General features: G+C 37.3%; 1 protein-coding gene across 1 annotated transcript in view; it reads left to right on the forward strand.

Annotated features, from left to right (window-relative positions):
* TTN (titin) overlaps positions 1-15,255 on the forward strand; it is a 249,629-nt gene that overhangs the window by 144,996 nt on the left and 89,378 nt on the right. Inside the window, exons 182-200 of the mRNA XM_067298992.1 lie at positions 83-2,074; positions 3,366-3,416; positions 4,275-4,670; positions 4,881-5,156; positions 5,360-5,635; positions 5,791-5,930; positions 6,432-6,558; positions 6,650-6,913; positions 7,015-7,281; positions 7,423-7,686; positions 8,225-8,364; positions 8,485-8,611; positions 8,732-8,998; positions 9,101-9,367; positions 9,841-10,107; positions 10,202-10,341; positions 11,304-11,430; positions 12,225-12,367; positions 14,592-14,715. Coding sequence (XP_067155093.1) covers positions 83-2,074; positions 3,366-3,416; positions 4,275-4,670; positions 4,881-5,156; positions 5,360-5,635; positions 5,791-5,930; positions 6,432-6,558; positions 6,650-6,913; positions 7,015-7,281; positions 7,423-7,686; positions 8,225-8,364; positions 8,485-8,611; positions 8,732-8,998; positions 9,101-9,367; positions 9,841-10,107; positions 10,202-10,341; positions 11,304-11,430; positions 12,225-12,367; positions 14,592-14,715 — 5,655 coding nt within the window. The remainder of the gene's footprint in view (positions 1-82; positions 2,075-3,365; positions 3,417-4,274; positions 4,671-4,880; positions 5,157-5,359; positions 5,636-5,790; positions 5,931-6,431; positions 6,559-6,649; positions 6,914-7,014; positions 7,282-7,422; positions 7,687-8,224; positions 8,365-8,484; positions 8,612-8,731; positions 8,999-9,100; positions 9,368-9,840; positions 10,108-10,201; positions 10,342-11,303; positions 11,431-12,224; positions 12,368-14,591; positions 14,716-15,255) is intronic.

Raw genomic sequence — 15,255 nt, forward strand, 5'->3', positions numbered from 1 at the left:
GAATATTGTCTTAAAATGTATTGTTCCTGATGCTTATTCTTATGGATTTTAACTCTCTAAATTACATGTGAAACCTTTGTAGCTGCAGAAAAGCCTGATGCACCATCTATACTAAAGCGTAAAGGTAAAATGCCCCCAGTGGAAGAAGACGAGATTGAAACAATTGTGTTAAAGAGGATTTCAGTTGAGAAACGCTTGCATGTTAAAGAGAGTGCAAGTCCTAAGGAGACAGTTTTGGACATCCAGGCAGGAGAGCCACTTGAGCTAAAATTCTCACCAAAAACAGTTTATGGAACACTGAAGCCAGAGGGAGAAGATCAGGAGAAAGAGGATCTTAAATATTTTGTGATCGCTCCTGAAGGAGAGAAGCTAGAAATGACACATATAGATTCAAGAAAGACTCCTACCGTTACATATGAGAAAAGAGAAGCTGCAATAGATCACATCACTTATGCAAAGGATAAAACACCAGCATCTGATGAGGAATTGAAATTGATTTATATAGCATCTGAACATGTGGAAAGAGATTCCAGAGAAGAAAAGGGGGGTAAAACTAAGTTAGTCATTCATAAGGAAGATATTGTTGAGAGATTGCTGGACAAGTCTAGTGTTCCTCACAAAGAAAACATTCCTGTGCATGAAAAAGAAGAGGCAGTTGAGTCAATTTCTGTACCTAAATATATCTCCAGAGAGCCTGATGAATGCAGAGATCAGAAAAGAGTTCTAAGTAAAGAGAGAAAATCAAAAATCAGATTGCAACCTGAAGAATTTCCCCTTAATGGTAAAGCTTCATTTGTAAAGGATATCACAGAAGAAGGAGTAGCTGAAACACCTCTGCTTAAAAATGAAGAAGAAAGAGGAGTTTTTACTGTAGAGAAATCTGAAGAAGTTCCTCTTGGAGAATCCGTGAAGGAGTATGACATAGAAAAGAAAACTCACCAGACAGAGAAATCTTGTACCACAGTAGCTGATATTCCTATAGATAAGATTCTTAGTAAAGAAGTAAAGAAAACGGAAATTATTCAAAACAATGAGAAAGATGAGAATCTGGACCTTACTTCAGAAAAACTGGATTCCTTAGAATTGCCTGAGGAGACCGAACCAATATTGAAAAATGATGTTGACTTGGAACACACCACTGACGGTGAGGAGCTTCCCAGAGAAAAAGCTTGCCAAATCTTTAAGCAGTCCATTAAGCCGCAAGTAGTGGAAATGAAATCAGGAGAAAAATATGCTGCAGAAGAAGGAGAACCCACTGAAGCTCATTATGAGGAGCATTCAGGACCATTGCTAATTGAGAAAGCACTCTTCGATGATGAAAAAACAGGAAAAAGGATTACATCAGAGAAGAAAGACAAAACTACTTTCAGCACCCACTTAAAAAAAGACAAAATCAGACAATCAACCCCCCCTGAAAAGCTATCTGTGGAAAAGGAATTTGATACTGTGATTACAAGAGAAGGAACAGAAAGTGAAGTTTCCATAGGAGAATATGAAAAGGGAGTCAGCAATGAAATAGCTGATAGATTTGAGTCAGTAAAGAAAGTTCCTATTCAGCCATCAAGGAATCATGATAAAAAGCAACCTCAAAAAGTTCGATTGGCTCTCCAAACCACTCAGGATGAAAGGGAAGAACCTCCAACTCTCAAAAAAATGAGCAAAGTTAAAACTGAAGAAAATAAATCTCCTTTGACTGCGGAAGAAGTGAAGCTTTCTGGAAGAGAACTTCCAGTGACAGAAGGCACATCAGATGAAAAATCAGCAGTTAAATATAGCATTGGAAAAAGTAGATCTATTACCAACAGAAAAGAGAAGGAAAAGCTTTCAGACAAAACACCCTCTAGCAAGGGAATCCCTGCAAATGGAGAAGTTCCTTGCTCCTCAAGCTTAGGTAAGACAATCACTCCCAAGAAAGTAAAAGACCCTTTTATAGGAGAGAAAGAATACCAGAAATCAGAATCTGCTCAGGTGATTGAGCAGGCCAGCAGCCTCTCAAGTGAGGACTGGGATTTGGATGAACTTGGAGAGTCACAAGAAGCTGTGGATGCTCCTGCAAAGTTTCATGCAAAGCGAGGTGAGGAAGACCACTGCCAAATTCTTCCACAAAGTGCTCATACCATTTGCTTCAGGAGAAAATACCATTTGTCATTTTCATGTGTGTCTTTGTTCTTCAATGCCACGCACATTTTCATCTATTCTATCAGCTGTCTGAAACGGCATTCAGCCACCCTTGTCACATGTTTGTCTTACCTGTATGTACATACTACATCCCTGTAATTTACATTCATTGTCTTAGTCTTATGTTTTTATAAGACTGCCTAAATCGTGTTATGTGCCATTACCTTCTCAGAAAAATTCACACATTCTTTCTAGTATTTGTTTTTCCATCCACTGCAATAAAATGTCCTGCATCTCATTCACATCGCTCTCCCATTTAAAGTATCTTTATGCCACCTTTCACAAAATGGTGATGAGAAGCAGCATCGCGTGGGAAATATTTTTAAAAGTGTGAGATGATCCATCACAATCTGTGCAACTAATGGAACATCCCTCACTTGTGAGAGTATCATATTGTCCTGAAACATATATTTAATTTATACAACTTATATTTTTGTTGGCTTCATTAGTACAACTGTGTTGTTTTTCTAAAATAACATATAATTTATAATAGGTACTTAAGCTATTCTGGTTGATAAGTGGGGAGATCAGACAGACATTTTTTGTGGTTATCCCAGATAGTTAGATCAATGCTATGTGAAGACAATGAAATTGGGGTGGTTTCTAATTGTTTGCATTTGAGCAGGTGGCAGAGGAGCATGAGATTCTTTCTCAGTGTTCCTTGGCATCACTTAGCATTATGCTTTTAGATGTCAGTATTACTATGGATGAGTTCTGAAACACTGAGGGGGATTTCTTCTATTACTTACCTATAAAAAATCTCTGCTTTACAAGGGTGTTTTTGGTTTGCTCAGATTCATCGGTTACCATTTACCATGTATTTATTTGCAGGTTTTTTGCTTTAGTTCATTGGTCAAGAGCCTAGCTGAGAGTTAAGTGACAGGGAATTGCAGAATTTTACAAAATAATGGGCAGGACAAGAAATTGAGGGACTAGGAACTCCTAAGCTGTCTTTCAGGCTCCACTGCAGAATATGTGACTTTCCCATCCTTCAAGATATTCAACATACCATTCAAACATAGAAAATATAAGTTGTATAAACATATATATGTTTATATCTTCCTCCTCTCTGTATGTGTATCTATCCAAAGGAAGAGAAAAACTTATTTGTAAAAGAAATTTTTGTCTTAATTTTAATATGTGTGGTTTTTTAACTGCATCCTAATATTATTGTTGTTCTACTTCAGAGGCCAAGCCACCAAAAGAAGAAACTCCAAAAGGTATCAGTCCAGTCAAAGGTAAGAAGAGTTATAATTAAATACCTGTGATTGCTATGGTTTTCTATTCCTGAAGTCTAATTATAAATAATGCTTTAAGCAAAAATGACTGGCAGCATTGTTCTAAATTAGGCTCTACCCAGTAAAGAATTTTATAACATTCTGGATGATCTTAAGCAATACTTGTTAAGGGGCACACTTTTAATGAGACTATATTCAAAATTTCAGCTGATTCAGCCACTGATAGGGAATGAGAGTTAACCCTGCTTATGTTTGCATTCTTGTCTCAGTAGCTGCACGTCCTGAGAGTATCAGATAGGGCTGAACTCAGGTGGCATACAAATGTAGTTAGAGGTTGTGCAGTCTCCCAGCACAGGTGCATCAGGTGAGCAGAGCCATACATTCCATTTCAGGATACAAATTGTTGGTGAGGGCAAAGAAGGGGCAGAGTGGGAGGGATACCCCACCCTACCCCCTGGCAAATCTATATGAATCAGATTAATATCAAGTTTAAACACAATTTTGCTCAAAACATCTGTCCTTTCAAATTAAAGACATGAATGAATGATTGTTCTCCCACGTTTTTGTCCCCATAGAGATTTTTGATTTTGCAATCAAGAGTAAATCTGTGAAAGAAAACATAGTAAGTCATACAGTGCCAGTCTTTTCAGCTGAGCTAGCATTATTAGTTGTAGCAAGAAAATTTAACCTTGCTATCTCAGCCAACTCCACTAAAGTTCCATTAAAAGCATGGGCCTCGGCAACACTGTGAAATGCATCAGTGAAGCAGGTGGCCTTTCCAGTTCAGCTCTGCAGAACACCTACAAGCAAAAGCAATATATCAGGATTTGTATATTCATTTCTGAATCTGAATTACAGCCAAGAAGACACCTTCACCAGCAGATGCAGAAAGAAGGAAACTCAGGCCAGGCAGTGGTGGTGAAAAGCCTCCTGAAGAGCCTCCGTTCACTTACCAACTTAAAGCTGTGCCACTGAAGTTTGTCAAGGAGATGAAGGACATAGTGCTGACAGAAGCAGAATCTGTTGGGTCTTCTGCAATATTTGAAGTCCTTATTTCACCATCCACTGCAATTACCAGCTGGATGAAAGATGGAAGTAACATCCGAGAGAGCCCAAAGCACAGGTTTATTGCTGATGGCAAAGACAGAAAGCTGCATATTATTGATGTCCAATTGTCAGATGCTGGTGAATATACATGTGTATTACGACTAGGGAACAAGGAGAAGACCTCTACAGCCAAGCTCATTGTTGAAGGTAATCCCTGTTTCAGCTTTATCAATAATTTAAAGGCTAGCTATTTCCAAAGCTATCAGTACTGGTACTTTGTGAATTTACAGTGGTTGGTAGGTGCGTCCATTAGTTTCCATCAATCACTAGGCATTTTGATTTAATATGTAAGACATTTTTGCATCACACTTCCTGTATATAAATGAGACAAATCAAAATATTGCTTGTTCCCCACAGAACTCCCAGTGCGTTTTGTGAAAACACTTGAAGAAGAAGTTACTGTGGTTAAAGGTCAGCCACTGTACTTGACCTGTGAGCTTAACAAAGAAAGAAGTGTGGTCTGGAGGAAGGATGGGAAGATCATCAAAGACAAGCCTGGGAAATTTGCTCTGGGCATTATTGGTTTGTCACATTCCCTCACCATCACTGATTCAGACGATGCTGATGCTGGCACCTACACTGTGACTGTGGAAGACTCTGAGCTGTCATGTTCATCTTGTGTTAAGGTAGTAGGTAAGCAATCAAAATCATGTTCTCCTTTCTCCATGGAGTATTTGGGCTATTTTAAAATTAGGAAAGCTTTTTCCTGTAATATTACAATATAAACTGGCAGATAAGATTTTTATAGGTTTTGTCTATTTTTTTATATTTATGAACCATCTATTTGTAGTAAAAGTCTGTTATTCTTTATTTTTGTGTAACTTTTGGTCATGCAGAAGTGATAAGAGACTGGTTAGTAAAACCTATAAGAGACCAGCACGTGAAACCAAAGGGAACAGCTACTTTTACCTGTGACATTGTCAAGGATACACCAAACATTAAATGGTTTAAAGGAGATGAGGAAATTCCTGCTGAACCAACTGACAAGACAGAAATCTTGAAAGAAGGAAATAAAATTTTCCTGAAAATTAAGAATGCTGGCCCTGCTGATATTGGGGAATATTCTGTGGAAGTTGAAGGTCGTAGATACCCAGCTAAGCTGACCCTTGGTGGTAAGGAAGCTTTTATTTGTATTACATTTAATCATCTCATATGCCAATGTTCTAAAACTTCTTAACAAAAAAAACAAACTGTAACTTGAATTGATATTAGAGCTATATAAAAACTTGACCTAATTCCACAATATGTGTTAATTTGTGCATTCTAGAACGTGAAGTTGCACTGCTTAAACCATTAGAAGATGTTACAGTTTATGAGAAAGAAACAGCAAACTTTGATACAGAAATATCTGAGGATGATATTCCTGGAGAATGGAAACTAAAAGGAGAAATCCTGAGACCCTCACCTGTAAGCAGCTTTGAATTTAACAGTACAGTTTATTTAAAATTAGAACATTGTGAACAGGTTCCATTGAGTCTTTGTGGTAATTGAACTGAAAGATCTTTGCAAGTCTGTAGTGGTTACTCAGTCCAGAACTTGGAAAGATTAAGCATTATGGTGATTAAAAAATGGGGATTTCTTAGTAAGAGTTATATGACATAAAAGCTAACTTTTGAACTGCTTCATTATCCCAAAGGCTTACAGCTTATTATTCAGAACACAATTAAAAATATCCTATATACATTGCTAGAAATGATACTGACATTAAAAAGAAGTATGGAAGGCTGAAGAAATATACCATTCAGATTTGGTTTTGAGTAAAAGTGTTAATTTTTATTGAGAAATAATTCTAGTCTTCCTGTCTGACTCTCCACTGTGTATAAAATAATGTCTGTAGAATTCCTTTATCAAAAAAGTCTAGTAGTAGGGAACGTACATTCTACTTACCAAAGTCTGCCATCTCCCCAGACATGTGAAATCAAAGCTGAAGGAGGAAAACGCTTCCTAACCTTACATAAAGTCAAGTTAGACCAAGCTGGTGAAGTCCTTTACCAGGCACTTAATGCAGTTACTACAGCTATCCTGACAGTGAAAGGTACGATGCACTACTAAGCGGAGTACAGTACGCTCTTAGCCAGAGTTCACACTGTACACTTTATAAATGATGTATTCTGGTTTGTTTCTAGAAATTGAACTTGACTTTGCTGTGCCTCTGAAAGACGTCACTGTGCCTGAGAGGCGCCAAGCAAGGTTTGAATGTGTCCTTACCAGAGAGGCCAATGTTATATGGTCTAAGGGCACTGATATACTCAAGATCGGAGAAAAATTTGACATCATTGCAGATGGAAAGAAACACATCCTTATAATCAATGATTCTCAGTTTGATGATGAAGGAGAATACACTGCTGAAGCTGGTGGCAAGAAGAGCACAGCAAGACTGTTTGTGGAAGGCAAGTATCTTATAAACAGAAAAGAATAAAGAATTCATCTTCTAGAATCACATTAGCCTCTTTCTGATGGTACTTACATATCAATTCTTTTTACATTGTAGGTGTGAGACTGAAATTCATCTCACCGCTAGAGGATCAAACAGTGAAAGAAGGGGAAACAGCTCACTTTCAGTTTGAGCTTTCTCATGAAGATATGCTAGTGAAATGGTACAAAAATGATAAGAGACTCCACACAAGCAGAACAGTTCTTATTACTTCAGAAGGCAAAGTTCATAAACTAGAAATGAGAGAAGTGACACTTGATGATATCTCTGAGATAAAGGCTGTAGTCAAGGACTTGAACACGCAAGCAAACCTCAAAGTCTTAGGTAATTATATATATATAAAATATAAAATACGCTATATAATTTGTATAAACAATTTTTAAAAGTAGAAAGTGACAAAATATTGATGTTTTAGTAAATTTATATTACTAATTTACTGTTTTGTATCTACTATGCCTTTTGTAGAAGCTGATCCATATTTCACTGTGAAATTACAAGACTACAGTGCTGTGGAGAAAGATGATATTATTCTGGAGTGTGAACTTAGCAAAGACGTGCCAGTAAAATGGTACAAAGACGGTGAAGAACTAGTAGCTTCCAACAGAATTTCCATAAAAACGGATGGCTTGCGCCGTATCTTAAAGGTCAAGAGGGTTGCAGATACTGATAAGGGTGTTTATCAATGTGACTGTGGAACTGACAAGACCAATGCTAACGTCAGCGTTGAGCGTAAGTGGTCCTACCTTGGCTAAGGGAAAGAACTGAAATCTTTATAAAACATTGTCAGACAAACAGAGTCTACAGGACAGCACCAAAAATTGTACTTTTAAAGAACATGCCCTTATAGTGAAGAGCTGAAATACCTGGATTTACAATTGTTACAAATATTTAGAAGGAGGGACAATGTATCTTTAGATATTTAAATGGCTGTTGTAAAAATGGTGATGATCAATTATTCTCTACATCCATTTACAGTCAGAAGAAAAAAGTGTTCTGTTTAATTCACCGTAACAGGTATCTAGGTTAATTATGAGGAAAATTATTCTAACTAAAAATAACTAAACTTTCAGGCATATTATAGAAGGAGATTATAGACTGCCCAACCTTGGAGCTTTTTAAAAAGAGGTTAGATAAACATCTACCAGTGATAGTACTTGAATTCTAAAAAGAGGGGTTAGGGAGACAAAGTTTTGATACTTGCCAGTGCTACATTTCTAGGATATAGAATGAATCAATAAAGCTGATGTGAAATTTTTCTTGCTTTTAGCTCGCTTAATTAAAGTGGAGCGCCCATTATATGGAGTGGAAGTATTTGTTGGCGAAACAGCACGTTTTGAAATTGAAATTTCTGAGCCCGATGTCCATCCCATATGGAAGCTAAAGGGAGAAACCTTAACACCTTCACCTGTAAGACTTCTTCACTATTTTAAATCATAATTTGCACTAGAAAAGCATTTTTGATAATAATGTTTGCTGAATAGTTTCTTATAGTAGTCATATTTGGGGGTTTTTTTTCTTTATCACCAGGAGTGTGAAATCATTGAAGATGGGAAGAAACATGTTCTTGTCCTTCATAACTGCAAACTGGATATGACAGGAGAAGTGTCTTTCCAAGCTGCAAATGCTAAAAGTGCAGCTAATCTGAAAGTGAAAGGTACTATTTGCACTTTGCCAACATTTCCGTGTGTATTACAGAGCATTTGAACAAATCTATTAGCTAAAAGGCCTCCATAAACCCATCACTGAACTCAAGAATGCTCTCCTTTGATTTCAGAATTGCCTCTCATCTTTATCACTCCACTAAGTGATGTGAAGGTCTTTGAAAAAGATGAAGCCAAGTTTGAATGTGAGGTGTCCAGAGAACCAAAGACTTTCCGCTGGTTGAAAGGAACGCAAGAGATCATTCCTGATGAAAGATTTGAAATTATTTCAGATGGAACAAAGCATGCTCTGATTATTAAATCTGTTGCATTTGAGGATGAAGCTAAATATATGTTTGAAGCTGAAGATAAGAGAACAAGTGCCAAGCTAATTATCGAAGGTTTGTCTGACTTTGCCTTTCTATGGAAGATTTGCACCATAGTTGTCTTTGAATAGTTTTTGTTAGTAACATTATTATTAATGAAATGTTTTGCTGATATAGGTATTCGCCTGAAATTCATTACTCCTCTCAAGGATGTAACAAAAAAGGAACGTGAGACTGCAGTGTTTACTGTGGAACTCTCTCATGAAAATATCCCCGTTATCTGGTTCAAGAATGACCAGCGATTACACACGAGCAAGGTGGTTTCAATGACAGATGATGGCAAATTCCATACACTCACAATTAAAGATCTCACTATTGATGATACTTCTCAGATTAGAGTGGAAGCTATGGGCAAATCCTCAGAAGCTAAACTCACGGTTCTCGGTAAGTATACCCAAATGAATTCACATGATGTATATTATCAGAAGAGTCTTACTTACAAGAAAGTAACAGGTCAGAAAGTCTTTTTGGGGAGTGGGGGCGGAATGGGGAGGGGAAAGGGTTGGCCTCTATTTATCCTTTACAAGGATAATAAAAATCATTTTAAAATTTCACAGAAGTGTTGCAAAATTAACTAATAGATGCTTATATAGTGCTCTGTAGCTTGTAGATCACCAGACCAATATTTTCAGTACCATTAGTAATACACTAAATTGCTTCTTCTGCTGCTATTTTTATAGTTATGCTTACAGATATTTGTTGTTTTCCCTTTTTGCAACAGAACTGCGTAATATTTATAAAGACTACACTTAGTGTCTCTTGCAAAGTATAAACAAGAAATATATTTTATGGTAAGAACTAATTGTACTTTTCAAAAGACTAAAACTTCAGCTGTTTATCTTAACTGGTACTTGCAGAGGGAGACCCTTACTTTACTGGGAAGCTTCAGGATTACACTGCTGTAGAGAAAGATGAGGTGATTTTACAGTGTGAAATCAGCAAAGCAGATGCCCCAGTGAAGTGGATGAAGGATGGCAAACCAATTACTCCGTCAAAGAATGTTGTTATTAAGGCTGATGGTAAAAAGAGAATCCTTATCCTCAAGAAAGCTTTGAAGAAAGACATTGGACAATACACTTGTGATTGTGGTACTGATCAAACCTCTGCTAAACTCAATATTGAAGGTACAGTTATTTTGCTGAGTTGTTCTGCTGTAGAGGTCTTTTGGGGTCTTGTAGAGATTGAGGAAACCAATCACTTTTTTTATGCTTTCCCCAGACCGGGATATTGAGATTGTACGTCCACTGTACAGTGTGGAGGTAATTGAGACAGAGACTGCCCACTTTGATATCGAAATCTCTGAGGAAGGTGTCCATGGCAATTGGAAGCTGAAAGGAGAACCCCTGAATGAATCACCTGTAAGCAAGTATTTATCGATGTGTCTCACATGTGGTTCAACAATTTGCAGGGCAGAGGGGGGGAGAAGGAGAAGACATAAACCCATGCAGAAGCTAAGTGAATTCTCTTTCTGTTTCCATTAGAAGTCACTATAATAAAAATATTTTTATTTTCAGTAACAAATATAAAAATATAATATAAGCAAAATAGAAAATATCATATAATATAGCCAAATAATAAATTGTTTTGCTTAAATAAATATATTCTGTATTGCCAAACCCCAAAGATCATGTATCCATAGTGCAAAGACCTCATGGAATCTTCTTAAATATAGTGACATTTAAAAATACAGAATTTGGATTCCCTGCCTTGTGTTTTGAGTAATGTTTGGTTAAAATAAATGTGGATCACATTGTCAAGCTCTTTTTCATTGCTATGAGAACTAAAATTTGTTTAAAATGGTGTAAGGCTTAACTGAGTTCTCATACTTCCATGCCGGCAGGATCTGGAAATTTAAGAAACAGTAAAATAATTTGGTGATACTTTGATGTAACAGTACAGATGTGAATAATAAGCAAAGATAAACAAAGATTCCATGAAAATCAATATCTGGATAAGAAAGAAAGACCCTTTTCAGGGAAAGCACTCAGCATAAGCTCAGTAATTTTCAGTTCTCTTAGGCCTTCTGACTGGTCTACTAAAGGATATATTGGCTAGTCAATTAGTACATGCATACCACCAACATGAATGTGAAGTTTGTAAGAGGAAGTAGACCATATGAGAAAGGAGAGGACATTGAAAGAAAAAGGGGCAGCCAATGAAGAAAGTTTGTAGGGTATATTGTAGAGGGCATTGGGCCTGGAGTACTGGGAATGGAAAAGAAAGAGATAGAAGATGCATGGTATGAGGAGAAGTAGGGGGCTCTTGTGGTGAGGAGCATAAAGAGGACATTGAAAAAATTGTTCCACTTCTCTTTTTGCAGGAATGTGAAATCAAGGAAGAAGGCAAAAAACACTTCCTTACACTGTATAATGTACGCTTAGACCAAGCTGGTGGAGTAGATTTCCAAGCAGCCAATGCCAAATCCAGTGCTCACCTTCGAGTGAAACGTAAGCGTCTTTGGAACTAGAGTTACTTAATTAAATGAAACTAAGGTACTCATTACCTACATATCACCTCTTTGGAGAGGGTGGACTATACTGTTCTATGCTGTATTCAGCCCAAAGCAATTCTTTCCAGGAACAGCAACTCAAGGATTAATTACTCAAACCATCTTCATCCCTTTTAGTTAGGGAATGTCCTAAATTTTTTAACCTTGCATACCATTTATCCTAGCAGATATAGGAGACAGAGAAAGAGAGGATATAGGAGAAAGAGAAATAAAGAAATGGCCTTCAAGGCTGCTTCATGCTACAGCATCCTGTTTTGTTGTGAAATCAAAGTATTACAAGCAAAGGCTTTACCGCATTAAAATATCATGTTAACCTGAGAGGCTGGGATCACAGTGATATTTGGGGATAGGGTTAGGAGTTTGATGGACAGGGACAGACCACATGGTTGGAGACCACTTGTTTCCTGCTCCAATCCTAGCCCTCGCTATTTTGGAAAACACATACCTTATCTAGCAAGAGGCATGCAGGGCTTGGCAGGGAGACAGATGCACAGCAACTTTCCTGCTGACCTTGTTCAATTTAAAGAAACATGCTCTGCATTAGGGAATTTTCAGTGACCAGCCCTCCCCCTAAAAACCCAGAGTGGCCCCTTCTATTTAGGGAATTTAAAGAGTAGCATTCAATGCCTGTCTCTCTTGAGCGAAGCCACCATGGAGATTAGTGAGTAAAGGTAGCAGCTCCATCTTATGTAGAAGTAACTAATCTGAAAATGATGCCTTCTCCTTACCAAGCTCGAGTAATTGGCTTGCTGAGACCCCTCAAGGATGTAACAGTGACAGCTGGTGAATCAGCAACCTTTGACTGTGAACTCTCTTACGAGGGAATCCCAGTTGAGTGGTTCTTGCAAGGAAAGAAACTGGAGCCCAGTGATAAGGTAAAGAGACTACCTTTATTTTCCCTCATGCTTCCTCCTCCTTCCCCTCTTTCAGCAGTTTTCCCTTTCTTTATTTCTCACCCTCTGCTGGTAGAAGTATTAAGACACAGAGATACAATAGTGCTGCTTTGCTGAATGGTAAATCCTCACTAAATCAGATAGGGCATTTTTTTCCATACAGGAGGGAAGATCTGTAATGCTACAAATACTTATCATACAAAGAGAAATTGAGGTCCCAAAATATTGATCATAACAACAGTGTTTTTGTGCCTGATTCTCTGGAAAACTCAGCCACAGGGATACTGAATAATGCTTGCTCAGGTTAATTGCAGTTATAGTGAGAGGATTTTGATAGGTGGTGTCAGGAAATGCTTTCTTCTCCTGAATGCTGAGTTGCAGTCCAGTTCTGCATATAAGGGGATTAAGAGGACTGAAATTCCATTTCAGGCATTTGTTCTGGCTCTCCAGATAACTTACTGAACAAATTTGCTCATCAAGCACTTCTCACTAGCTATTTTTAACCCTTCATCAAGTGTTGGCTCTTAGTTCTGAGATCTGAGCAGCCTGGAATGCAGTCAGTTTAATATTTAAAGTTAATGGTATGGGAGATACTGTAAGAAACATGAAATAAAAGTGGCTGTAATGGGTTTTAAGATTTCCTTTTTTAGTTACTAACCCTAAGGAAAATAATGCAAAAAAAAATGTAAATTGGAAATCTCAGACAAATTACACTTTGAAGGCATTACATGAGCTACCAGAGTTTCAGAACTTGTAATACTGCTGCTCTGGTACTGACTTTTTACTTTTAAATGTCATTTTAAAGATACTATTTTCTGTTTTCAGTAGATCTTTCCAAGCTTTACTGAATTTTCCTTAATTAAAACAATTTCATACAAAAAATAGAATATAGGAATAGAAGAGAAAAAATGATCATCAGAGAGGTAGCAACCCCATTACTATATTTAAGGACAGATAGACAGAATTCAGATTCAGCAGATGAGACATTTAATACATCAATGCAAAAATCACTTCTGAGTCCAGGAATAAATTGTAGAAAGCTATTAATCAGTGGAGTGAATTGACAGTTATTACTACATTTCTCTCCATTTAAAATAGCCTCTCCGACCACTTTTACCACTGCCTTCAAGAATCAATCTAATTGTACAAGTATTTGAGTTCAGCTATTTTTAATTTAAACCATCATTTTAACTCTGTGGCTGGCATTCAGCTGTACACATTTAACCTTTAGTGACTTTTTTGTGTATCCTTGCTGTTTATCTTAGTCAAGTATATGCTTGGCTTCATCTCAACCTCTTTCAGCTGAGTAATCACCAGAGTTAGTTTTCAGGGACACAATGACCATCTGTGAGGAAGGACAACCACTCAGTTACCACCCTCCCTCTGAGGCTAGAGGGACTGCCTTCTCACAAGTAACAGTCTTTTCTGTTTCCTCCTTAGCATAAACTATTTTCCTTCATTTTTCTAAGCCAGAATCTACTACTTGATCATGTACTTCTCTGAAAAAAAATTAGATTTCTTCAGGAGTTATCTTGGACTTTACTGCATGAATAGTGGCAGCCCTCTTCATGGCAGGGTGTGTTCTTGAATCCCCTACTCCTAGGGAACAGGGATATTTGTGCAAGTGTAGCCCAAATAAAACTTATGATTGCAAAGTAGGTTCAGCCTTAGATCAACACAGAAATCTTTTCTCAGGCAGAATGTTCTACCAAAATTTAATGATAGAAAGTCAAAATAGCATGTGAAAAAGGGTATTTGAGGAGGGAGCCAAATCCCTTTCCTAGAAGTTTTTACTTTAGATGTAGCCAGGAGAAATACCAGTTTTTCCCACAAAGCTGTACACTTACTTATTTTGGTGTTTGTTAGTACCTGTTCAAAATAAACATAGTCTCAACTCAACTTCATTATGAGCCTTGTAGTAGATTCAGATTTTCTAATACAAGGACACAAATATATTAAAACATGTGGGATGCTTAAAATTCCAGTTCCTTGTAAGTGAAAGGGCAAAACAGAAATGGTTCTCAAAATCTTCAAAGCATTTGTATCTTGAGCTATATCTGGTATATGCAAAGCAAATTATCCCAATTTCATACAAAAATAAACAACAAAACTCCACAGATAACAATAAATAACAAATGTTATTTCATTAAATATTCCTTAAATATTTGTTGTATATACTGAGATATTTTCTTATGTACTTTATAAGGTTGTCACACGTGCTGAAGGGAGAGTTCACACACTTACTCTTAGAGATGTCAAGTTAACAGATGCAGGAGAGGTCTCATTGACTGCAAAAGATTTCAGAACTCAAGCAAATCTTTTTGTGAAAGGTAAGCCAGAGAGTTTAATTATACCATACAAGTTATTAATGGTTCATTCATGATTCATCATGGAATAGGGGGCCAATATACACCATATATCAAATTAATAGTATCATACATACAATACTGGACTGGTAGACAACCTTCCTGATTAAAAAAGCTACTAACTTAAAATCTTTTAAGGATTGAAAGCCACTTCAGGCTTCACAGGAGAGCTGAGAAAAAGAGGAAATTCTGGAAATGTTTCCAAGGTGGGAGATGAATTAGTTCTTTAGGGTTCCCAATGCTTCTTTGCAGGCTTGGGCATGCAACTGGCCTCGAAGCGATCTGCTAATCCTGGCCTTTATGGCCCCTGATGGCTTGTTTCTGGTCTTTGGAGCCTTCCCATCAAGTGAGGCGATGTAGCCCTGGCATGGATACCCATTTGTACTGCTTACAAGCAGTATGCAGATCAGAAGTCCACACTGTTCACACTTCTCACTACTTTAGTAATTCAAAGAAAAATCACAAAATCATTCCTAAAGGTATAACTTCAGAGATAGAAGTTAA

The sequence above is a fragment of the Apteryx mantelli genome, chromosome 6 (assembly GCF_036417845.1).
Source record: "Apteryx mantelli isolate bAptMan1 chromosome 6, bAptMan1.hap1, whole genome shotgun sequence".
In the NCBI taxonomy this organism is placed as follows: domain Eukaryota; kingdom Metazoa; phylum Chordata; class Aves; order Apterygiformes; family Apterygidae; genus Apteryx; species Apteryx mantelli.